This window comes from Malaya genurostris, chromosome 3, assembly GCF_030247185.1.
Source record: "Malaya genurostris strain Urasoe2022 chromosome 3, Malgen_1.1, whole genome shotgun sequence".
NCBI classification, from domain to species: Eukaryota; Metazoa; Arthropoda; class Insecta; order Diptera; family Culicidae; genus Malaya; species Malaya genurostris.
Window position 1 is genome coordinate 126,557,141 of NC_080572.1, and position 26,852 is coordinate 126,583,992.

The 26,852-nt window shown below is 37.7% G+C and overlaps 1 protein-coding gene across 4 annotated transcripts in view; it reads left to right on the forward strand.

Moving 5' to 3' along the window:
- LOC131437536 (serine/threonine-protein phosphatase alpha-2 isoform) overlaps positions 1–10,780 on the forward strand; it is a 39,803-nt gene extending 29,023 nt beyond the window's left edge. Inside the window, exons 5-8 of one of the 4 annotated variants that reach the window (XM_058606945.1) lie at positions 7,221–7,368; positions 7,435–7,500; positions 9,002–9,075; positions 10,069–10,780. In XM_058606945.1, the coding sequence (XP_058462928.1) occupies positions 7,221–7,368; positions 7,435–7,500; positions 9,002–9,039 (252 nt within the window). In that variant the 3' untranslated portion in view covers positions 9,040–9,075; positions 10,069–10,780. Of the gene's footprint in view, positions 1–7,220; positions 7,369–7,434 lie in introns of all 4 variants that reach the window. The other 3 variants (XR_009230772.1, XM_058606944.1, XM_058606943.1) reach the window with 3 other exon arrangements.
- The last annotated feature ends 16,072 nt before the right edge of the window (positions 10,781–26,852 follow it).

Consider the following 26,852-nt stretch of genomic DNA (forward strand, 5'->3'; position numbering starts at 1 on the left):
TCAATGCCAACTATGAAACAACACACGATATTATTAGAAACAGTTTGGAATCATTTCGACGTTTAAAATGTTTTGGATCGTTTTCGTTACCTTTTGTTTTAAATTACAAATTTTACTGTGCAGTTAATTTGGAGAACTAAAAAAAACAAAAAAAAAAAAGAATTGTTACTATTTAGGCATTAGCTCTTCTAAAAACAAAATGCAGAACCAGAGATGCCATTTAAACAGATTCATCTGTATTGTATTGATTTTGGCGTTCGCATACTGATTTAAATCAGATTACAGATTTTATACCAATTTTCTAAATTTAATAAAGATTTGTAAAGGTTCATAAAAAGTGAGAAGTAAAAAGTTAGACTTTTCTCTCTGAGTATCTGTTAATATCTGATTGCAGTGGCCCTTATTTCCGTTCTCACTTCCATTTTCACATTCACTTCACTTACATGTCACTTCACTTGATTTTTCCTATTACCAGTATCATGCATAGTGAAGTGAATCACTGTGGTGGAAAAAACTAATTTTTTCAACAAAATGTTGGTAGTGTGATGTTTATGATGACATCAAGTTAATCCTAGTAATTACTTTTGTCTCTGAAGCGACTTCCGTAATAAGGACCTACATTCACTTCACTTGATTTCCACCGTGAAGTGATACCCATAATAAGGGTCACAGTCACTTCACTTTGTTTTCACCGTGTAGTGACACTGGTAATAAGGGCCAGTATTTCTTTAAAAGTTTATTAATCAACGGAAGAATCACATGTTAAAATGGACATCTTTCGTGCAAGTATTTGATGATGATGCACATTTATATTAAAATTTCAAACCAATTTGAACTGATTCATTTTATTAGTGAAAACAGAAAGAGCAGATACATATTTTCTATGAAAATATATTTCCATCTCATATTATTAAACTTCCAAAACTTCCATCTCATATTATTAAAGACTTTTATTGCTTGTATTGTAATTTTTGAAGTTTATGAAGAATTCAATAGTTGTGTAATTGTGCGAATTAGTGATCATGTTTTGAGATGAATCGATTAGTAGATATTCAGAGACATGACGAACTGTAAATCTTGCGACGAAAAGGTGCCCTAAATTGAAAAGTGAGTTTGTTTTAAATGAAAAGAACGATCACCGAATAATTTAAGATCATTTTTTCCAATGAGAAAGTGTGACAATAGCTTGAATAATCATTTTAAAACATTCTACAGTTTGATTCAGGTACGTTGTAAGATATTATTTATGTTCAAAGTAATGAGGTGAAGGGATGAGATGGAAATAGGAGCTCAGATGAAATAGGGAGCCGTTACCCTACACATGTTTTGAACTATTTTCGGTATAATAACATCGTTATTTTGGCTCAGAGTTGAATAGGAAATTATGGTGCACCGAAACATACTTATGAACATATTTTTTATTAAATTTTTGCCTTTTTCATAAAGAAAGGTTATGCTATCAATGAGAAACGACTTTTGAACCGAGTGTCATATATCGTTTGAGTCAGTTCGACAAGTTTTTTTTATTATTTCGTCTATTATTCTATTGAGATCAACGTGTTACCCGATAGCGGTTATACCTAGGCCACAAACAAAAACTCACAACATGAAAGTTACTTGAATTGACGTTTTTGTTCATAGAATTCACAAAGTTCAGGTTTTAGTTCCTGAATACTGGGCCAGTATTCAGGAACTAAAACTGAATTCAAGAACCAATTCGAAATATGAAACAGGTTCAGAATTCAGTAGATGAATTTAGTTCTGAACTCGATTCTAGAATCTAGAAGTTCTTGAACTGAATTCTGAAGTTGAATTCCGATCCTAAATAAAGAAACGGAATTCAGTTCTAAAAACTAATTTCAGAATGAAAGTTTCGCATTTAGTTCCAGCATGAAGGTTCTGAATTCGGAAACTGAATTTAGAAATTGAATCCTGAAACTGAATTCGGGAATTAAATCCTAGTACGGTAGTCAGTTTTAATATTCGGGTTCAGAGTTTAGATCCGACATCCAGTGCCGGGTTCTAGATTTAAAATTTGTATCCTGAATTTTGTTCCAGGATTTTAAAATTTAATTTCTGAATCAGAATTGTGGATTTGAATTTCGAACACAAACTAAGGAACTAAACTCAGTTCCAAAAATCTGTTCCAGAATGCAGTTATAGTTTCAAAATCTGAACCTTTTATCTGGAACTAAATTCTCAAGCTGAAATTATGTTTAGAATTATGGTAGGTCAAAAATTCGAATTTCCGACGAGTTCAGTTTTATGATTTTATTCCAAAGTGCAATACAAAATTCAGTACCCATATCCAGATCCAGTGTTCGGAAGCTGAATGCGATTGTTGATAATCTGTTGTTGCTACTGCTAGTTGAGAACTGCTCGACACGACGCTGGAAAAGCGAATGAGAACGCGACCTTTTTTTTTTTTTTATCTTATTTTTGTGTATTACATCAACATTTTACAGTACAAGTGTTTTGACCCTTTGGCCTTTCATCTTTGTTGTTCATACGATTCGTTATTAATATTAGGTGTTTTAGTTACTCTTGTTTTACATACTAATGTTTAATCATAATATTTATTTTAATTATTTATAAAATGTCTACCTACTTATAACTATCCCTAATCTAATACGTACAAATTTTGAATTATTTGTATTTCAGAGATTGAGCACCTCTCTTCAAATTTCGTGCAGTATTGTTCGAATTTTTGTTCTAGTATATCCAGTGAGGCCATCTCATGTACTTCACTAGTTCTTGTCCAAGGGGGTAGATTTAGAATCATCTTTAAGATCTTACTTTGAATGCGCTGAAGCCTAAGTTTGTGTGTTCGTGCACAGCCCCGCCAAACAGGGACTGCGTATTCAATTGCGGGGTAGATGATTTGTTTATAGACAGCCATCTGATTCTTCAGGCATAGTTTAGATGTTCTACAAATCAGCGGATACAAAGACCTAATGAGTATGCTGCATTTTTGAATGATTTTGTCAACATGTGACCTGAATATCAGATGTCTGTCAAAGATGAGTCCTAGATAGATAACTTCATCGGACCATTGAATGACCTCATCACCGAATCGTATTCTGCATTCGTCTGATGGAACAAGTTTTGGAGATCTTGAATGTGGAAACAAGATGACCTGAGTTTTTGCTGCATTGATCACAATTTTCCAGCTTGTAAAATATTCCGTTAAAGCGTCCAGACCTGTCTGTAGTTTATTTTTCAGAGCATTAATGACACGACCTTTGTAAAGAATGGCAGTATCATCAGCAAATTATCATTATCGAATGCCTTTTCAATATCCACAACATCCAATCACACATTATCGAATGCCTTTTCAATATCCAATATTGCCATGGCAGTCGTTTTGGACACTGATTTGTTTTGCTGAATGACGTTGTTAACCCTTGTGAGCTGGTGGATGGTGGATCTTCCTTTCCGGAACCCAAACTGTTCTTCCAGAAATATATCCTGTTCATCTGCAAAAGCAAGAATTCGCCTTTGTATTGACTTTTCAAACAGCTTGGATAGGGCAGAGAGTAAGCTGATGGGCCGATAGCTCTTGGAAAAGGAAGGATCTTTCCCCGGTTTCAAAACTGGGATAACTTTAGCTAACTTCCACATTGAAGGGAAGTAACCAAGCTCCCAGCACCTGTTAAAAAGTTTAGCTAAGAAGACAAATGAGCGAATACTCAAATGTTTCAGCTCAATGTTGATTGTGTTGTCGAAACCGGGGGCTTCATATTTTTGGATTTTTTCACAAAAGCCATCAGCTCATTCGCAGTGACTCTACTTTCCTCAGGAACCAAGCTGTCTGATTGGTCAACCTCAGCTACGCTATCAGCAACGGCTCTTTCATATGGACTAACAATGTTGAGTCCTAAATTGTGAGAACACACAAACTGCTGGCCTAGCGTATTTGCCTTCTCTACTGGTGTGATTAAAGGTATTCCTTCAGCTGCGTCCTGGGGTGACATCAGAGGAGGAATAGGCTACGGTTTTTTCTTAAGCACCTTCGTTAAGGACCAGAAGGGCTTTGAATGTGGGAGAATTTCTCGAAGCTTTTGCTGGAAGTTCCTGTTGCGAAGCTCAAGGATATCTGGATTATCCTAGTTAAGTTGTTATAAGTAGTCTTCCTATCTAGGATGCCAGTTCGTTGATACTGCCTCCGATAGATATTCCGAAGTCGGATGAGTTTCTTGGTGACACTGTCGATTTGAAGAGAGGAACTCGGCATATGTTGTACTGGAACCGTCCTATCACGAGCGACTGTGATTGAATGCTGGAAGGAAGATAGGGCCGCATCGATTTCCATCGGGGAATCTAGTGGAACATTGATATTAATAAGTTGGTCGGCGATTTGTTGAAATTGGACCCAATCGGTGCGATAATAGTTCCTCCGTGGTTGAATAGGCACTGTTTCTGGTGAAGATCCCAACGTCAATATTACTGGAAAGTGGTCAGAAGAGAGCTCGTAGAAGACAACCGGAGAGCTGTCTATGGCGATGTTGCTGATGAATATATCCAAAATGGAATGAACTCCCGATCTGGAAAGTCGCGTTGGTTGATCCGGAGCGAAGATGTTGTATTGTCTAGCTTCGTAATCTTCGGCAAGTACGAATCCGTTTCGATTCTGTCTTCTGTTTCCCCACAGCTCATGCCGTGCGTTCAGGTCCCCAGCAATGATGAATTTGTTCTGTCGTCGAGTGAGCATAGCCAGATCTCGCTTCAATGATGCACACGTACCATCTCGAAGATTGGTTTGTTTGGGGCAGTACGCTGCAATGATGATGATGGGTCCCATCGTCGTTGTAATCTCAATTCCGATGGCTTCTATGACTTGCAATTTAAAGGATGACAGAAGCCTGTGCTGAATGGATCGTTTAATGGCAATGGCAACTCCCCCTCCTCTGGTAGTTGCCCTGTCGAGCCTGTGAATCCTGTAATTGGAAATAAAAATAGAAATTTCAGGTTTAAGATGAGTTTCAGTTAAAATAGCAATATCGGCATTCTTCTCTTGAAGAAAGTCGGTCAATTCAGCAGTTTTGCTCCTGAAGGAGCAAGCATTCCAATTTACTATAACCAACTCATTATATTGCATATTCGATGATGAATTTGCCTAAGGCGTTGATTTGATCTAACCGCGTTCTGCAGTTTCGTAGTTTTGTTGTCATTGTTTCAAAAATGACGATCAGTTGTTCAGCAGAAAATAAATCACCAGAGTCATCCTTTGCTTGTGGTTGATTATTGCCCCATCCAGGAGGGATTTTTGAGGAAGATTCTTTTTGTGATCCAGCGGCTGAATCTTTTGGATTGCTGCGAGGAAGTGGCGGCGAATTCGGAATATCCCTCTTCGGTGGGAGCCGTGGGAAATTAACTTCATCCTTCTGTGGAACATTCTTGCGCGTTGATTGTTTGCGGGACGCCTGTTGTCGAATTTTTGTGAACTCAGCACGTTTGGGACACGATTTGCTAGTAGATGGATGGTCGCCATCACAGTTCACACATTTTACAGCGATGTTATCTAGTAGGCAATCGTTGGTATTGTGTGGTTCGGCACATTTCCCGCACCGACTTTTCATGTGGCAATTCCTCGCTCCATGGCCGTAGTTCAAACAGTTCGTGCACTGTGTGACATCCCGGTGTACCGGTTTATACTTTTGCCATTCGATGATTATGTGAAATAACGATTTAATCGTTTTCAGTTGACTCATGGTGATGGAGCCATTCTCCAGATGAATCAGGTACAGTTGATCTCTAAACTTTTTGTCCGTATTATGGCGCTTCATTTTGAATACCATCAAAGGCTTTAGTCCAGCCTCCGACAGTGCCTGCTTTAGTTCGGCTTCCATCATGTCGAGTAGTCCTCGAAGTACAACTTTCATAGGTTTGTTGGCGGCAATATCGTGTGTGAAGTATTCCGCTTTTGTCTGCTTCAGATAGCATTCCACTCCTTTGTAGTGGTTCAAAGCCGGAACAGTTATTTTGTAGCATTCAGTACATAAACAGATTGTTGCCTGTAGTCCTTTGCTGATCAGTGTGTTGAAATCCGGGCGTAGAGTTGGTGGGAAGCCCTTCAGGTAGAAAGGCGGCATTTTTTCCTTCTTCTGCAGTTCCTCTTCGACATCTACTGGCAGATCAGCATATTGGTTTTTACTCAGCAAACGGTCGTTTACCTGTACATCACTTGGCTTCAGACGCTTAGCATCCTTTGGATCCTTCTCGGATCTATGGCGGTTTTTACCCATAGCTTGGGTAGGTAGACAACTGCGAATAAAAAATAAAACAAAATCGTAATTAGTCGTAGTAGGTTATTCGTCTATCCACATCGAGTGTTAGATGACGAATATGAGAACGCGACCTGTGTGTTTGAGGTTTTTTTTATTGTCTATGGAAGGTGCACACCACGACGTCCAGTTACGTGTAAAGAACAAGGAAAAATGATCAATATTCGCATTTTTTCATAAATATCTGTTGATTAATCTTATTTTTGTGTATTACGTCAACGTTTTACAGTACAAGTGTTTTTAATAATATGTGATTTAGTTACTCTTGTTTTACATACTAATGTTTAATCATAATATTTACTATGATCGATATTCGACCACGGTTGACTTTTTATACACGTCCAGTTCAGCATCGGGACTGATATGTGTCTGACTACCTCAAAACTGCCGTCCGAGTGGGCAAATAGCAAGCAAGCATGATGAGTTTTCCTTATTGTTTCCAAAAGCTTGAGGAAACTTCATTTTTGACTTATTTATGGTTACCTCACACTGTTGAAAATTTAACCCTAAATTGCTGATCATATTTCTGATGACATGTAACATGAATTATGTTGTTGTGTTTGGTACAACTGTTACCAGGCATAGTTGTTTCGAAATTCCAAACGAATATCCCGCCATACAAAACTTTTCAAAGAATTCCACCCGAAGTTCACACATGCACATAATACCTTGTGCCAAACGACCGTTATGTCTAATGACCTATAATGGTAAGATGCACCTATACTGCTTACTCATGAAATAACTGTTTGCTGAAATATGTACATCTAAGCATAACATTCGACGAATAACCATGAAGAATTCATATTTTATAGAGAAAATTTTCTATTCACTCATTTCCCGTTTCGGATCACTTGAAATATAATTATAATAATAATAAATAATTAAAATATAAATATATTTTGTAACATTCAAATGTGTTTTTGTTTCAATTTTCAGATTGTTGGCAAATTTTTAAGTAAACATGACTTTGACTTGATATGCCGAGCCCATCAGGTGGTTGAAGATGGATACGAATTCTTTGCTAAGCGGCAACTCGTTACTCTCTTCTCTGCACCAAACTACTGTGGCGAGTTCGATAACGCAGGTAAGAACATTATTGCTAGTCTAAATGTCCGTTCACTCAAATTATATTTTGGTGTAACGTTTTCAGGAGCGATGATGTCTGTGGACGACACACTTATGTGTTCTTTCCAGATTCTGAAACCAGCTGACAAACGTAAGTTTCAATACAGCGGCATAAACTCTGGACGACCGGTTACACCGCCACGAGGTTACAGTAAAAATAAAAAAAAATAAGCAGACAATAGATAAGAGAGCTATATACAAATTAAAAAAAAAAGAGTTTACGACATGAAATCACACCTAACTCTTTTTTACGCGAAAACGATAGTTGCTTATTTTTGCCTAAAATGAGCATTAAATTACGACACAAAAATGCCTGAAAAAGAGTTGAGTGTGAATAACAGGATGACTTAGCAGGTAATAAATCTTTCAATGTGAGCTTCAGCTCATAATTATTTAATAATGATTTAAACGTCAAGAAATCAGCCCTCACGCATACATGCACACACTTATAGAAACAAACAAATTTAATAACAGAGAATACGGTGGCGTTTTTCTAAAACGCCGAAGCTAATAATTACTATTGAATATGTTGTGATAATGAATCACAACAGTGCTTGCTCCCTGTGAGAAGTCTTCGAACAATTTTTATACCGATTCCTGTTTTATCCAGAGCATATTTTTCTTGTCTTTTTCTCAGAAAGTTCGACCACTTGTTTGAACACACTATAATTAAAGATACTTATGAATTGAAATTAGTGATCGCCGACATTTGACAAATAGAACTACAACAAGAATTAATTATAAAAAAAAACTTTATTCTGTTCAATACGAACAATGCTTGGCTACAATTAAATCAATGATGTATGATAATTTTAAAACATTTAATAGTTCACAACCAATATCTGCTATTGCAAAATATGCTCATGAAATTTTAGAAAATAAAAAAAAAATGTTTAATTGATTATTCGTTTTTTAATTGAAGATTTTAATTTTTTTGAATAGCAAAAATTCAGTACAATAATTGTACATAAATTAGTGTGTTCTGCGAAATGGAACATTGGAACCTATTTGGGAAAAATATTCTTGATCGAAATTTTGGATGTTTTTGTATTTTTTATGTTTATGTTTTCCACAGACAATAGATCGAACCTCGTGTAAACAATGTAAAGTTAAATGAGAACAATTGTCTCTAGACTAAGCAGCCAACGTTATTATTTTATTGCATATGTTGCAATTTCCCCGGGACAAAAAAATTTTGTACACTTTAACCAACTATCATTACTTCAACAGATATGCAAACAATTAAGCTTGAAGAGTTTTAGAATTCGAATTTTAATTATACCAGCAATTGTGTAGCTAACCGAACTGACCGTGAGTTTCAATATACATGGAAAGATAAAAATCGAGCTTATTCATTTGTTGTCATACAAAAAGATCTGGTAAACTTCAGACTTGTAGAAGGCTTTTGCTTACCACCAATAATATTTGAAAATAGCCCAATGCACGTTGGTTGTGGATTTATATGATTTAAGCGAATAACGATTGGTGAGAAGCAATATCCATTATTCTCATTTACGACCGACTCAGTCCGAGTCGAGTAAGTTCTCCTATTTTAACAAATTAATGAACATGTTTCTTTAACTCATCACCAGGTGGTTTTCAAAAACTGGCCAAAAACAGCAAATTTTAAGGGAAAATGGTCGAAGATTTTACGTTTGCTCCGAATGTGAGTATTCTCTTATATTTTGTTCGACTTCCTAATGTTTTTGTTGTTGTTCCTTTTAATATCCTTGCTAATTTCATGTTATTGTCATTTCCTTCTGTGGTGTGGCTAGGCGAGGAGTTAATATTTGTTGTAAATATTGGCCTATTTTTAATTCCTGGTGCAATACTGTTCATGATTCTTGTAACCGATTATCATATTGTTCATTTTCTGTTCGTCTCTTCTTGTCCAGATGATTGATTGAAAATTGTGTACAGGACGGTTCCAAAAAGCGTGCATAGATAAAGATACAATATTTGCTTGCAGAAATATGTGACAAACAGAGCTAGCAAAAAAACTGTTAGTATGAGAAAATGATAGCGAAATGATAACACGAAATATTTTCAATCAAACGCAAGCATACGGTCTATGTTGCATCAACACTATTGTTTCAAGAAATGTTATCTTCACTGTGTCTCTGTTGTTTTGTTTTCGCGAAATGAAGCGAAAAGTAACCTCAAACATTTTTTTAAAGCTAATACTCCGTTGTAATGAAGCTAAGCGTATAATCCTCGCTATTATTTTTAATCAGCAAATGTATAAATGATACTAACCAAACACTCACGTATTTTCTTGATACTTATATTAACTCTGTGATTTGCAGTCTATAATTTTTATTCGATGTTTCATTCGAATGTATCATATGACAAGTCAAACACCGAGTTGCTCTTTCTCAAGCAAAAACGTAAATATGGTAACTGAACTGTACAGAATTACGAAAGCAAGATTTGTTTTAGATAGTAATGTTATGGCAAAATTGTAAAAGTGCGAGATGATTTTGACACATACCACATGAAGCAAAACTGTACTCATCAATTTTTGTATGTATTTCCTATTAAACCATTTTTATTGACTAAACACTATTTCATAACTAATAATAAAATGCCAGAATTATGCATTGTTGGCAAAATATTTTATAAAATAGTTTAATAACAGCAAATGGTTGCCATTTGACAGCCGCAAACCTAAATCAGCTATGACAACATCAGCAACTAGTAATATTGTCACTATCACTGATCAAATGGCATCTAACGAAGATCAAACAGAACTTCAACACGACGAGGATCCCTCTACGGGGCACATTTTAAAGTTGTGTGATCCAACAGGGCAGCAACTAGAACAATTGCATAAGCTTGATGAAACAACATCGACTACTCCGATAACTGAAAGCCAAGGCTCCGAAAAAGCAGTAACTGTAACACTTAGAGCTGATCTCAGAGATTAGCATTGAGTTCAACTTTTTCCTTCATCAAGTGCTCCAGCTTCCAACATCACTATTGCACATGATGACAAATGATGAACATTTTCAAAAAGGCAACAAACAATATTCAATATAAAAATTAAGCTACTGTCATTGGTAGAATGGTGAAAATGTATTGGAACATATTTAGAATATTTGCAAAATATATTTAAACTTGACGTAGTAAGTATGTGTGCAGATGACTAATGTGCATATGAAAAACCATTGCGTGACATGGAACAGAAAAACGAGCGTGGAACCATGCAACAAAATAGTAGAGGTTTTTTAGTGGAAATTGTTTTGGAGAGGAATACTATTGAAGAAGTACGATGGTTATAATTGTCAGAAAAAAACCCGCGAAAAATAATTCAACTTGCATCATACAGAAAATTACTGGTGTAATAAAAAATATCCTAAATTATACAGAAACAGAGTTTCCATTATATCACATCTCCCGAATGATCACGTTTGATGAGATTTATAGATATCATCATTCAAAAAATAAATCACGTTACTTGTACCTGAAAACATACATGAATTTCATCCACCCAACTTTTTACGTACTTTCTATTGGATAGATACTCAGTTTATTTATTTATTTAATTATTTATTGTAAAATCAACAGACACGATGTGGTCCTAATGATTAATTCTAATACTATGTAGGAATTTGGTTGTTTTATACCGTGAAAGATTGAATTCGAACTCAGATGACATTCGATTGAATGACCGTTGTAAGCCGATAATCGCACCGTTTATCCCGTAGTTAGTGCGGCGTAAAGGAAGTCGAAGAAAAGCGTTGTTGCGGAGAGCTCGAGAACGAACATTGATGTTGACTTCACGGAGCAAAGTGGGGCAGTCGATCCTATCATTCAAAACATCTGCTATCATTAAAGCACGCGATAGCTCTCGTCTTACGTTCTTTAACCTACACGCGGGCGACTCTGACTTCGAGTAAAACGAACCCGTGGTGCGCGTCTGAACAACTCATAAAAAACCGTTTTTTAATCCACCTAGTGGTGTAATGGTGCCGTTCTCATATTACTTGTTTTCAAAAACATCACTAGAAGATTCTGTCAAGATTTTTTTTCAATCTTGAATAAAATCAGAAATTTTCTTTGGTATAAACTACCATCACCTTTTCAATGTCCAGTTAATATAGATTTAAATATGGCAACCCTGCACGCTATAGAAAATTAAACAAAACACACTGTATGCTAGGCGGGTGCGTTTTCTTCTCCTTCCGTGCCACACAATAGTCAATAATACGTGCAAAGTCGTACGCAATGGTGATTTTGAACGGAAATGTATGCTTTACACAGTTTTTTGAAAAAGTTTGGGGTGTACGTTATTTGGCCGAATTTTGTTTGGCATACATTTGTTTGGCATAAATCTGTTTAGCATAATGTCGTTTGGCATAAAATAAAAAAGATATACTGTTTCATTTGGCATAATTGTTGTTTGGCATAATTTAATAATATACTCACCATAATAATAGTATACTCACCTATACTAACAAGGTCTGCCAACTAGATGAACTTACCAGTAAATTTTATAAAAATGTTATTAAACCTATCGCATTTTTAGTTTGTAAAAATCGGTTCAGAAAATTGAATGCGTATTTGTAATTCCGGAACGGAGAGTCGGATCAAGATAAAATTCAATTGGCCATAAAATCTTTGGTTTGTATCTAAATTTGTGAGAATCGGTCTCAACATCTCTGCGAAAAGAGGCAATTTTTTTTTTCATTTTTTTGGTGCATATCACCCTGTAAGTCCGTAACCGGGTGATCTATGGGACCATGAGACCTTTCATTTGAATCTGAGTTTGTGAAAACCGGTTCAGCCATCTCTGAGAAAACCGAGTGACATTATTTGTCACATACACACATACATACATACACACACATACACACATAGACATTTGCTCAGTTCGTCGAGCTGAGTCGAATGGTATATGACATTTGGCCCTCCGGGCCCCGGTTCAAAAGTCGATTGTCGCAGTGATTGTGTAGCCTTTCTATATGAGAACGCCCCGGGCGCAACGTTTTTAGGGGGCGGCAAACTAATCCTTAGGATCTGTTTTTTTATCGACCAAGTCATCTTTCCGGAGGAGTTCAGATGGAGTGTTTGTTTTTTGAGTGCTTTTTCTACTCACTAATTAACGATGGGGGCGACAATTTCGCCCGGGCGCCAAATTTCCTCGGTACGCCACTGATCATAGAAAGCCGAAACTCAGAAGGCCGAAACTCATAAAGCCGAATCTCAGAAGACCGAAACGATTCTTCCAACGGGCAGACCGGGCAAACGGTTTGCTTGCTTTTATTTATTTATTTGGGAGCAGGGAAAAGCCCGATGGAGATGGAATTTGGCAATCTCTCTCTCTCCAGCAGGCATAAAACCTCCTTATCATTTATATCAACAGATTACAATGATCCAACAGATACATTTGGACTTAACACTAACAATTAGAACTAACAATCAAAACTAACAATTAAAACTAAATCTATAATCCTAGTTCAATCAATCAAAACAATCAAAACTAACAATTAAAACTAAATCTATAACTAGTTGATGACACCAAGCATTACATGGCAGTAATAGTGCTCTTTCTTAAAAGGTGAGAGAGAAGAAAAAAGTGGGTAGCCGAATGGAGTACGAGGGTTGGTGAAGGAGGTGGTAAACGAGCGTGGGCTAACGACGGATGGTGGAAGGAAAAGCAAACGACGATATTAGAATCGGCATGTAGATCTAATTAGTGATCGAAGAAAGCATGGTAGAAGACAGAGAAAAAGAGGAATGTACGACCGGGTTAGTTTTTGCGAGCAAATCTAGTTAGTTTCCAATGGAGATGGTGGAGAGACGAAGTGGAAGTTGAACGAAAAAAACAATATTGTCGGTTACAAAGCAAATACTGATCATAAGGCTAATCTGACAAGTGACTACGAAACAATCGTTTAATCATATTTCGAGATAAATGAAAGTCGAAAACATTGGAGCAGTTGTTGAAAGTTCGGCACATACTGGAGAATGGTTCATTATAACTATAATTTGTTCTTGCAATAGCTAATCATAGAAAGGGGTGGAAACGTAGATTGCGTCGATGAATGTCGAGATTAATCAACTGCGAAAGCTCGGGACTGTCGAAATGTGATTGAAGCAAATCAGCAACGAATGTTGCCTTGGAGATATTTCGACGAGCAAATAATCGATCAAAGTCAATAAGCTTACAGCGATCTATGTAACTAGGAAGATTAGCAGGATCTTTCCAAGGTAGGTTACGCAGGACAAATCTAACAAATTTATGCTGAATGACTTCAATCCGCTCTATATCGATTTGATAATGAGGTGACCAGACAACAGCTGAATATTTAAGTGTCGAGCGGACTAGAGAACAATATAATGCTTTTAGACCATGTACATTGACATAGCTCTTGGTGATGCGGAAAACAAAACCTAAATGCTTGGATGCCTTAGAAATCACATAGTCGATTTTAAAATCCAGCTTGATATCAAAAATGATACCTAGATCTTTAACGATAGATTCACGTTTAAGTATATTCTGCAAAATGTTATAGTCGTACCTAATTAACAAGTGTTTGCGAGTAAACGATATAACGGAACATTTCGAGGCATTCAAAACCATTATATTGCTAATACACCAGTTCCGGAATATATCAAGCTGTGATTGCAAAAATATGGTCTCGTCAGGTGATTTTATTGGACAATATAGTTTGAAATCAACTGCGAAAGATAGTTTGTGTCATTCCAATATAAAATTGAGATCGTTGAGGTAGAGCAAGAACAAAAATGCTCCCAAGTGACTGCCTTGAGGGACTCCAGAGCAGACTGCGAAAGGTGTTGTAATGCAGTCTCCAATTTTTACTGACATTTCACGACTAATTAGATAAGACTGTGTCCATTTAAGTAGTGATCCGCCGAATCCAAGCCTATTGAGTTTTGTAGCTGTTATTTGATGGTTTATTTTATCGAAAGCAGTGGAGAAATAAGTATATATAGCGTCAATTTGTCGAAGTGCTTGTAGACATCGAATAATTAATGATCTTACACATCCTTAGTTTGTTAGTTTGTTGAGGTTGATCGATTTGGCATGAAACCGTGTTGACTTTCAGAGATGTAGTTGTTGCAGTTATACGTTTTTTTCACTTGGCCAGCTTTATAACTTGATTATAACACTAATCATTGAGCAGTCCTAACAAAGTATGCGATTTTGTAGTGAATATAGCATCGGGATAGAGATAATCGCAAGAACCTCGAATCCATTTAATACCGGGTTGATTGAAATCCCCCAAGATAACGTTTTTATCATTTAAGCTTCGCCGTGGTCAGGTGAAGTTCGCTGCCTATCGCGGGGTTTCACGTACTTTGCCCAAAATTGTGAGAGAACGAGGAAGAAAACGGAAATTCCAAGAACATACGATCAGGCCTTCCGAATGCTCATGCGTGCACAAATGCGACAGCGAGAGCGCACCGAAAATGTGTGTGTCGCATATGTATCCTGTGAGCGTGAGCGCCGACTAAAAGAGCAAACCAAAAGCGTGTACGAGACGCGTAGCGAGCACATAGAAACGGGATGTACTGCTTGAAATGTCAGAGCATCGCATTTTCTTCTGCGCGCGACTCGTGCGCTTTGGTCTCACGAGACAGCGCACGAGATTTTTTATGAACGCAGCTTGTGTGCTTTGTGAGCCACAGTAAAAGCTGCTGTTATAATTATTTTTTCGTGCCTAGAGCGGTTCGTGCGACTTGTGTCCTATCCTAAAGGAAGAGATGAAGAGGATGAAAATAACGTACAAACCGCTCGTAGATCGCATGAAACGAGCGCGCCGCGCTATCTCATGCGACGAGAGCGCTTGAGCCTCGCTCTTGACAGAATGCGATGAGACTATATAGCGAAGCGTGCATCAGTTTCTGGTGCGGTACGTAAATGTGCCAAAGAGTTCTCTTGAGAGCGGCAAAAGTACGTCGCATGCGCGTGGTTGTCTTATGAGAATGAGAATTAATTTGTCTCAGCGCAAAATAAAGAGCGCGCGTGCATAAGGCCTGCATACGATTTTAGATAATAAATTTTTATATCGATTCGTATATAAATTGTATCTGATAAACGTTTTTATCGAAAGATTTCGTGCGAGTTGTAAAAATCAATGAGTTTTTCCTTATTCTTTCGCACACACACACACACAATGTCAACACACAAGAAAACAAAATGTGTAACAAAGCTCGCACGAAATCTCGCGAAAGAAATGGTTTCTAACTGATATTTTTTAAAAAATGCATAGTAAAATCATTTATCTACAATCGTATATTTTTGATTTTTCGTGAATCGGGTTAGTATTGGAGAAATTTGCAATTTAAGGTGAAAGGGTAAGGGAGGTAAAGCACACACAAGTATAGCGTAAAATGTGGGAACGTAATAGCGATCCAAATTTTCTCGACATAGTCGCAGTTTGAGGTAGGCACTAGAGATGGTCGGGTATAGAAATTCTTATACCCGAACCCGACCCGTACCCGAGTGATCAGCAAAAAAATTTACCCGTACCCGACCCGTATCCGATTGAAAATTTAAAAAATTACCCGTACCCGATCAAAAATAAATAAAAATTACCCGTACCCGACCCGTACCCGACAAAAAATAAAAAATTTTACCCGTACCCGACCCGTACCCGATTAAAAATTACCTGTACCCGTACCCGACCCGAATGAGTAGTAAAAATTTTACCAAAATTCAGTATGGAAAAAAAAAAGTGTTTTAGATATCGAGCCGTATCAGGCTCTAGTTGGTAAGAAAAATACATTAAAATGCTTGTTTACTTTTAAACATATAAATAACAGTTCGGCTGAAAAGTTCGTATCGTTTAATAGAAACACACATTTTTTTGCCAAAATTCGTTTTTATTTTTCAACATAATTGCCATCAGAGGCGATACAGCGATTATAGCGATCTTCCAACCTTTCGATACCATTTTTGTAGTACGCTTTGTCCTTTGCTTCAAAATAGGCCTCAGTTTCAGCAATTACCTCTTCAATGCTTCTAATTTTTTTACCAGCGAGCATTCTCTTGAGGGCTGAGAACAGGAAAAAGTCACTGGGGGCCAAATCTGTAGAATACGGTGGATGAGGGAGCAATTCGAAGCCCAATTCGTTCATTTTCAGCATGGTTTTTCGTTGTTGTTTTTGATTGATTGTGAGCTCACGCGGCACCCATTTTGCACAAAGCTTTCTCATATCCAAATATTCGTGAATAATATGTCCAACACGTTCCTTTGATATCTTTAGGGTGTCAGCTATCTCGATCAACTTCACTTTACGGTCATTGAAAATCATTTTGTGGATTTTTTTCACGTTTTCATCGGTAACAGCCTCTTTTGGACGTCTACTGCGTTCATCGTCTTCGGTGCTCATATGACCAGTACGAAATTTTGCAAACCACTTACGAATTGTTGCTTCGCCCGGTGCAGAGTCTGGATAACACTCATCAAGCCATTTTTTGGTATCGGCGGCACTTTTTTCATCAAAAAGTAGTGTTTCATCAACACACGAAATTCCTTTTTTTCCATTTTTTTCACAATAACAAAAGTAGCTTCACTCAAAATGAAATATCTCACAAACTAATAATCAGAAAGCTGTCAAATTTATACACGTATCTTTTGAAGGTTGGTACTAACTGAAAATGGTATGGATTTAATTCTAGTGGCGCCCTCTCATAGAAACGATACGAACTTTTCAGCCGATATGTTACACTGTGAAGCATGAATAATGTAATGTAACTTTTTTTTAAACATGCATAAAAAAACAAACGGTTCATCCGATTTCAAAATTTATTTTTTCATATTAAAGTACAATCCTTCCGGGTAATTGTGAAATATAATTTCATTCAAATGGCTGCCTCGGCTGCCCTTGCAGTACGCCATACGGTCGGTCCAGCTTTTTAATACATTTTCGATTGTATGCAGCTTTATTTCAGCTATGGATGCACGAATGTTATCCTTCAAGGCTTGAATTGTCTCTGGCTTGTCCACATAACACTTATCTTTGACAGCCGCTCAAAGATAATAGTCTAACGGTGTCAAATCACAGCTCCGAGGCGGCCAAACGACATCCGAATTTCGACTGATAATTCGATCTTCGAAGACTGTGCACAGATGACAGATCGTAGCGTTGGCTGTGTGGCACGGAGCTCTTGTTGGAGTCTTGTTGGAAACAAAAGGTGTTCAAGTCTTCCTGTTTAAGTAACGGGAAGAACCAATCGCTAATGATGACGCGGTACCGCTCGCCATTGACCGTGGCGGCGGCTCCTACCTCATTTTCTAAGAAAAAAGGCCCAATGATGCCGCCAGACAAAAATCCGCACCAAACCGTCACTCTCTGAGATCGGCTTCTCCATGATGACGTGCGGGTTTTCCGTCCCCAGATACGACAATTTTGCTTATTAACATACCCGCCGAGATGAAAATGTGCCTCATCCGAGAAGATGATTTTTTTGCACACATTACCATGATTTTGAAAGTAAAACTGCACTATTTTCACGCGGTCCTCAAGCGTATACACAACCATTTTCGTTCAGCAAAGGATACAACAAAGTTTCTGTCAAATCAGAAGTGACATTTAGGTTACCAATGTCGAAATAACCGCTAGTTCAAAAATAAATGTTAGATGGCGGACCCTGTAGATTTCCAATGTTTTTGGTACTTTATTTTCATTTACAAATGTCAACAAAAGCGAGTAATATCCAATCAAATTTTTCGAGAAGCATATTCACCCAAAATGTCGTAATACCCGTTGTACTCAACTTTGGGTAGGTATGGTTTTTACGAAACAGTGCGACTTTTGATCCAATTCTTTAGAACTATAAGTAAGCGTGCTCATTATCTTGACACACAAATAAAAATTCACATTCGAATCACTTGAAAAATCACGTAATATATTTCCAAATGTCAAATTGAATATTATACGTGACGAAAATGAATGTTATGCGAACATCCCCTAAAATGAATAGTGTGTTATCAGTTCGTTTACTTGAATTGACCAAAGAATCAAACAATGTACGTGTATTCCCGGTGTGAAAAATTCAATTTTGAACATAGTGAACAGTGAGTCCTTCAAGTGTAATTAGTTTGAACATTCGTAGGAAATTTTTTTGGTTTCAATTTTTTACTACAAAGCAAAATTAATTATGATTTTGATTTAAATTAATCTGTCAACTATGCCCGTTTTGTAAACCTCACAAACCCACACCCACGATGTTATCGGTAGCTGGTGGTTTTTACAGCCATTGAACCGGTGGAACCCTCAACGAGTGAACACGGTGAAAATTTGAGTATTTCACGAGAAAAGATTTTCACCCTTACTTTTGCGACTCCACGTTGTCACGCATCGAGATTTTCACTTGTAGTCCAGTGAAAAGAAACGAAAATTAACTAGCAATATAGCCCAACTTGCTGTGCCATCAATCGGTGTCATTTAAAGTGAGGTGACACCACCCAGAAGTGCAGAATAATAAGAACTTCTATGCAGATTTTCTGAAATAAATGTTCATATTTTTATGGTAAGAATCCCAATGATTTTTATGAAAATTTTGAAAATCTCTAACCAATATTTAAAATAACAGTTTTCTGGTATCTGAATGTGATATGAGTACTACACTACATTTTATATACTGCCCATACTTGCATATCAGTCCCATATGGGAAATCGGCATGTTGAGAAAAAGACGATCAAAAGTTTATTTCCGATTTTTTTTATTTATTGTGCTCCCTAATGCTGGTCCCGGGTTGGCGGTTCAATGCATAGGACGCTGGTCTTACAAGCCAGCTGTCGTATGTTCGAGCCCCGACCTGGAAGGATTCTTAGTGTCAGTAGGATTCATAGTACTAGCCATGCAATGATTCTGTACGCTAAGAATCGGCTGCGAAGTCTGTTGAAACAGAAAGGCCAAATTCCACGAAAGGAATGTAATGCCAAGACTTTGCTTTGCTCCCAAATGCTAAATCTTGGTATTATTACATGAAATATCGGTAATACACCTTTGCTGTTCCAATATTGCAACAAATGAAATTATTGAAATTTTGCACTGAATGGGACTGATATGCGGGTACTTTAGCATATGGGACATAGAAATGAGTTGATATTTTTTTATATTTTACTGAACAAACCCTCAACTTTCATTGCAATTTCTGAGAGTATATTGAGGAAAGACTCCATTCCTCAAGCTAACTCAAAATTGGCGAAAATCGATATGAGACTGATATGCGAGTATGGGCAGTATATGAATCAAATAATTTTTACTGGATTGTGCATTAAACAGCTTTAAAATGGCAGTCCATTAAAACCTACGTGAAAAGTAGATTCCTACCGCTAAATCATAGAGCTAAGGCAGTGTGTCTTATTAAATATGTTATAAACAAAGTAGGGCGGGAAATATTCACATAACTTTTCATGAAGAAAAAAATGTTTTTTTTCTGGAAAAAGATGCCAGTTGACAGGTCTGGTCCTAGGCGCGAATGTCAAAACCCCTTGAATCAAATTGATTATTTTTCGGAAGAACTGTTTTGCAATGAAAAAATCTCGTCAACGTGTAAACATATTTATGTGAAGTACAAATGGTCGGGTAATCGATCCGAAAAAAAAAATTACCCGTACCCGACCCGTACCCGAGTGAGCGGTAAATTTTTTTACCCGTACCCGACCCGTACCCGAGTGAGCGGTAAATTTTTTTACCCGTACCCGACCCGTACCCGAGTGAACAGTAAAATTTTTTACCCGTACCCGACCCGTACCCGATTGAAAATAAAAATTTTTACCCGTACCCGACCAAAAACCCGTCGGGTACGGGTACGGGTCGGGTTTCGGGTAAAATACCCGATACCCGACCTTCTCTAGTAGGCACCAATCGAGAATTGAATTTCGAGCGACAGGCAATCAAGATACCACCGCCGCTCTTTTTGCAACTATTTTGACAGTTACGATCCTGCCGGTATACGGAGTAAGAACGATCGAAGATCGGGTTGTTTAACGTATTCTCATTCTGCCAAGTTTCCGTAAAGGCATATATAATAAAAAGATCACACGCGGTGGTCTTTAAAAAAACTTTTTATTCCTTTAATTAAATTTACATTTAACACTATGCTATGCTAACTGAACTCGTCGCGCGATTGAAACTGAATGTATGCCCTACCTATCGAGGTTCTACTTAATGGTTCTAATTGCTGATCATGCTATATTGGCCTGGGGGTGAAGTCCACCGGGCTGGAATGCTTGCAGCGGCGTGTTCGAACGAGTTGGCAAAGTCCACCGGACTGTACTGCTGATGTCTGCACTTCTGCAGTGGCGTGGTCGAACGAGTTGGGCCGTTGGTGATTGATCAGTATGTAACTCCTCCGGGGGGTAAAAAAGCGTGACCTCACGCGTCCTGATTTGGTTGATCTCCAGGTGATGGGGTCTTGGGTTTACTTTTCCTAGTAAGTTTTGATAATATTGTGCATAATGACTTTCTGTAGAGTAAAAAAGCAAAAACAGATACTGTTATGGTTAATGCCGTAGAGATGGAGATTCCTCCTAGTAGGCTCCAATCCCAAAGTTTGTTATTGTACTGCATTAGATAGACATGGTCGATCTTCTTCCTGTTGGTTATTGTAAAGTTGTTGATTAATTTCAGTACGTCGTCCTCTGGTTGCAGTTCCATTACAAGGTTGTGCATTGCTCCATGTAAAATATTTGTTGTTATTTCCTTCGTACTCGATGTAAACGATTCGTTTCTGTAGGAAATGCTACAGTTTGAAAATGATATTAGGAAATTTCCGGTCAAATTGCGGTCATCTGGTCCACAATTGGTTTGTATTAAATCGTTCCGGGCATTATTAATAAGTATCATGCCGTCTGTAAGGAGAGAACTTTTTGTCTCCAACGATTCTTTTGTTGAGCATTTGCTCGTCTTTCCTTCTATCAAAGGTTGTATACAACTATCAGAATACTCACGAATGAAGGCGCTGCGTTGAATATACGCGGTCGGTTGGTTCGTGGAGTACAATGTTTTTCCAATTTTTAACAGATAATCTGGAAACTGTGTGATTATCTGTCCATCTTTCGTCGTTGGAATTATTCGAATGATGGATCCTTCTTCTTTTTCCAGCTGTGGGACCTTTATGATGTACAAAAGGGTTTGATCGTTGACAGCTACGCTGGGTTGCACGAGGTTTAGTGCTTCGTCCGGGAGGTCCGTCTGAATTCCCTGATCTTCTAAGATTTTCCTGATGATGAATATCTCATTCAATGAGAGTATTTTGTTGCTGGTTATTGCCAATTTGGAAAGAATAACGGCGTCTGCTATGTCCTCTAGCAGCTTGTTGATAACGTCTATTTTTATCATGGTGACGATGGTCTCCATTTCGTCCAGTATTATTCTGTTTTTTGCTTTGTTCTCGATGATTGCGTTGATACTCCTGGTAATTGAATTCAGTCGGTTATTGAGCTGTTCGTTTACCTGGTATTGTTGGTTGTTGTTGGCGATCAACTCGTTCATTGTCTTGTTGATGATCCTCAGGTCTTCTGCATCTGGGCTGCCTCCTATCCATTTCCATGCCGTTCCGAAAGATTCCAGACTTCTGCGTCCCCTGTGGTTCCTAGGCTTGATCTCTACAAAATTTGAATATAATTCTTTTATTTTGAATTTTGCTATTTCTGTTAAATGATTGTTAGTTTTTTCGTGAACAACGTTGGTTAAAAGATTAACTGTGGCTTCTATATTTGTCAAATTGATAGGATGTATAATTTTTATATTCCCTGTTTGAATTCTACATTTGCCTGTAATCAATGTTAAGAGAGGTTGCTCATTTATGTTAGCTATCTCTAATTTCTGGGCCCTAACGTCAATTATTGCGACGAGCATGAATATTTTAAACCCTATCATTATTGGAATTTGATTAATTATTGATTATTCAACTAAACTTGTACTATTAAGTGCGTAATAACGCGCTGGAAAGAGAGGAAAAGATTGGTGTTGTCTTGTCGTTCTGTCTGTCGATAGCGTCTTCTCACGTATCCATGTAACATCGATCGCAACTGTGGCCTAAAAGAAAAAGAAGATTATGATAACTTTGGTTCTAATTTTTTTTTTTGTGTGCTGCAAAGAAAAATTTTTTTATTTGTTTTTTTTTTTTTGTCGTGATTCCTGGAGGAGGGTACCGGAACCTGTAACGAGAAAGAAATGAATTAGTAAAGTTGAAATTTTCATCTTCTTAAACGTTTAATTTTGCTCTTGTTACGTTTTACATTCCTCGGTATTTTAACTGTTTTGATACCATTTTCGATACATTGAGCGATTGTAAAGCGGGGGTCTAACTTTTTTCGAGTACCCTTTTTCACAAAAACGTCTTTGCCAACATCGACTACGGGTGGATCTTCCTTGTTAGCGTTGTACTTTTGCATGTTCTTTTTGGCTTTGTTTAAGTGAATTATGGCGTTATCGAAAATTTTTTGTGAAGCTTCTGCAATTTCGAGAGGGTTTACCAAATTTCTCTGGTTAAATATGATCTCGTTTGGAGTAAACGAGGTGGCAGAATGGACCGTCTCATTGTAGAGTGAAGATATTACGTTCAACATTTCTGGTGAATGTAACTCTGGGTATTTATGTTTGTTTGTGTTGAAAAGTTCTATTATTGTGCTGTGGGTTTTTTCTATTTGACCGTTGGATTCGGATGAAGATGCGAATTCTATTTGAACTCCTAAATCTGCTAGGAATCCTTTAAGTTGAATACTAGTAAAGGAGGCTTCGTGGTCACAGACTATAGTACGTGGTGTTCTGAAGTTAGCAAAATAAGTTGTAAGAGCATTTTGAATGTCTAGAGTATTTCTCGTTGCAATTGGAATTAACTGAAGGTGTTTGGAGAACGCGCAGATGAGGGATAGGTAGTTGTGGTTGTCTATCCCGAAAATATCCATATGTACTCTCTGGAATGGAGTTTTTTCTATTGGTCTGGGGGTAATTTTTATATTGTATGGTTTTCGCTCATACTTGTGTTGGAAACAGATGCGACAAGAATTGTTATACCTTTTGATTTTTTTCAACATTTTTGGAAAATAGTAAGAGCGTTTGAGTTGTTTCTCAACTTCTTGAATGCCACGGTGTGCTCTTTCATGTTCTTTTTTTACTATCGAATCTTGCCTGTGCTCGGAAGTAACATCATTTACCATATTTTGCGTTATGACGAAGTGTGAAGGGGAGTCCGAAAAATGTTCACGGTACGCTTCTTGGATTAATTGAAGTGTATCTTCTGGAGCATGAATTGCAGTTTGTTTGCCGTTGTGGTAATTTTTGAGTGTTTCAATGATTAGGTTCTTATCCAAATTGTTACTGCATACTGTTGTGCGAGTGTGGTGAGGGAAAATGGTTTCCTGTGTTGTGGTGTTTATTCTGGCATGTTTGAAAGTAATTTGATTCTTATATGAATTGATGGGACGTTCAGTGAAATGAAGAAAGAAATCGTCTGATGTGTCAGCAGAATGGACGGTGTCTACGTCAGATTCAGCGGCATTGTTTTGTACAGATTCTCCATCAGTGTCGTTTCCGTTTTCTAAAGCGTTAACTTCCACTTTCCTACTCAAAGCATCGGCAACAACGTTCGTCTTGCCGGTTCTGTACTCGACTGTGTAGTCGTAGTTTTCGAGTTCCAGTCGCCAACGTAGGATTTTTAGATTTTTTGTAGAGGTCTTGATAAATGTTAGTGGCTTATGATCGGTAATCAGCGTGAACTTATGTGCGTATAAGTAAGGTCGGAACTTCTCGACGGCCCAAATAATCGCTAACGCTTCTTTTTCAGTCGTGGAGTAGTTGACTTCGTGTTTGTTCAGAGTTCGGGATGCAAAAGTTATTGGGTGATCTTTTCCATCATTGATTTGGGATAAAACAGCCCCTAGAGCATAATTTGAAGCGTCGGTTGTTAGTACATAAGGTTTCGAAAAGTCTATGTGAATCAGAATTGGGTCCATTGTCAAGATTTTTTACATTTCTCAAATGCCTGAATGTAAAGTGCGTCAGTCGTGTCCAGTTCTCTGTCTTTCTTTAAGTACTTGGTCATTGGGTATGCTAATTTGGAGTAGTCTTTAATGAATTTTCTGTAATAGCCCAGTAATCCTAGGAACTGCTTAATCTCTTTCTGAGATTTGGGTAGTTCCCATTTCTGAATTTCTTTAATTTTTTCGGGGTTTGGCTTAATGCCTTCGGCTGTGACAATGTGGCCTAAAAATTCACAATCTCGCTTCAAAAATTCGCATTTGTCGAGTTGAATTTTTAAGTTTGATTGTGCGAGCCTTTCAAGTACTTTGCCTAGATTTTCAAGATGTTCCTGGAGGTTTTTGCCGAAAATTATTATGTCATCCAGGTAGACATAACATACACTACCAATGAGGTCTCCTAAGATGGAATTCATCGCTCTTTGAAAAGTGGCGGGTGCATTTTTTAAACCAAATGGCATCCGCAAAAATTCATAGTGCCCTAAGTCTGTACTAAATGCAGTCTTCTGTCGCGATTTTTCGTCGAGTTCTATCTGGTGGAAACCAGATTTCAGGTCAAGCGTGGTGAAATAACAAGAGCGCCCTAGGTTGTCTAAAATGTCTTCTATCTGTGGGATGGGGTGTCTGTCGTCAATTGTTTTGTCATTAAGTTTTCTATAGTCTATAACTACGCGAAATTTTTTGATACCAGAAGCGTCTGTCTTTTTTGGGACGACCCAAATAGGTGCATTCCACGGAGATTCTGAATGTGTGATAATTCCGTTTTCCAGCATATCTTCTATTTGGTCCTTGACAGTTGTCTTATGAGCGTGTGGGTATCTGTACGTTTTCGTATAGATTGGAATGTCGTCGGTCGTGTTAATTTTGTGTTTAATTTTAGTCGTTGCTGTTAATTTTTCGTTATCTCTAAGAATAACTCTGTCGTGTTTTGCAAGAGTTTCTAAAGTTTTTAATTTTTCCAGTTCGGTTAAATGGTCTGTTCTAATTAATGATTCGATTGTCTCTGTCGGTATTTTGTCGGTTTGTTTAGCCTGGGTAAAGAAATTGTTTACTTCGAAATTATTGACCTTCAAAGATAGTTTTTTAACAGGTATTTCCGGGGGTACGGGGTTATTTGTTCTGACGAGAAAGGTGGTTTTATATTGTTCTGACTTGTATAATCCGGGTTCAATAAAGATATTTTTAGTTAATTTTGAAGGCTTGGTGACAATCCAGTTTCCATTTTTGTCACTTGGTAGGGTTATAAGATGGTTGAACTGTTTTGATTTACGCCTGATTGTGTACTTGTGAAACTTAATCGTTTTGTTAAGTACATTCAGGGTTGAATTATTGTAATCAAGTGTTGCATTAAATTTTGAAAGGGTTTCTGAACCTATCAATCCATGGAAAAAATTATGAAAATTTAATTCATAAACCGGAATTGCTGGTAATTCTGAGCCTAAAAGTGTAGCCATACCTCTTGACGAGATAGTCCTACTTCCACAAAAATTTTTGGTGATAGTTGGTTTAATTTTCTTAGGATTCTTAAGAATCCCTGGTCGAAGAATGTTTTTGTTTGCGCCGGAATCGATCAAAATGTTCAGAGTAATGTTTTCATTCGTGTCAACAATTTTTAAGTATGGTAGGAAGTCGTGTTGTTTTACGGATCCGTGTCTGGCGTCGTCATCGTGCAAAAATTTGCTTCTACATCGCTAGAGTCGTCGTCGGAATCAATTTCTTGATTGTTGACGAGCTTCCGATTTAACGTCAGTCTGCTTTTAAGGGATGGGTCGACCTCCATTTGGTCCGCTTTTTGTTTATTCTCGACATTGCTGTTGTTGCCATAGTTTTGAGTTCCTTTTTGATTGGTGTGATTTTGGGTTCCTTTTTGGTAGCGGCCATCCGATAGCGTTTTTTCCTTTAGTGTTTGCCTACTATGTCCTGCCTGAGAAAACAACTGTGATGATATTTTTTCGGCAGAAGTGAATTTGCAAAGAAATGCGTAAGCATTTTCTATATTCTCAGGTTTTGCTGCCTGAGCATATCCAAAGTACGGGTGTCTAAGCCCCGAAATGAATGCGGCTAGTGCGTCTTCGTCGATGAATTTGCAGATCACTGCCCAGTTGTTGCAGTAGTCCGGGTTTTGTTTAGCGATCGTTTTGATGTTTTGCACTATTTCTTTGGTTCGTCTAAAATATTTGTGGATGTTCATATCCTCATTTTGTTTGTTGGACCAAAGTTGAGCTTTGTATGTTGCCAGCTCTTGCCGATCGCCGAATGAATCTAATAAGATGATTTTTACATCATCGAAATTAAGCGGATTACCCGCGAGGCAAACCGCGTCTTTTGCGATGCCTGTGATTTTATTGAGCACCGCTTGCTCATAAATTTGAAATGTTTGGTCGTTCACGAGGTTTTTGAAAACGTTTAGGGTATTTTCCGTAGAGGTAATCCAAGATTGGAGTTGTTTGCGGTTGCCATCGAAAGTGGGAATTC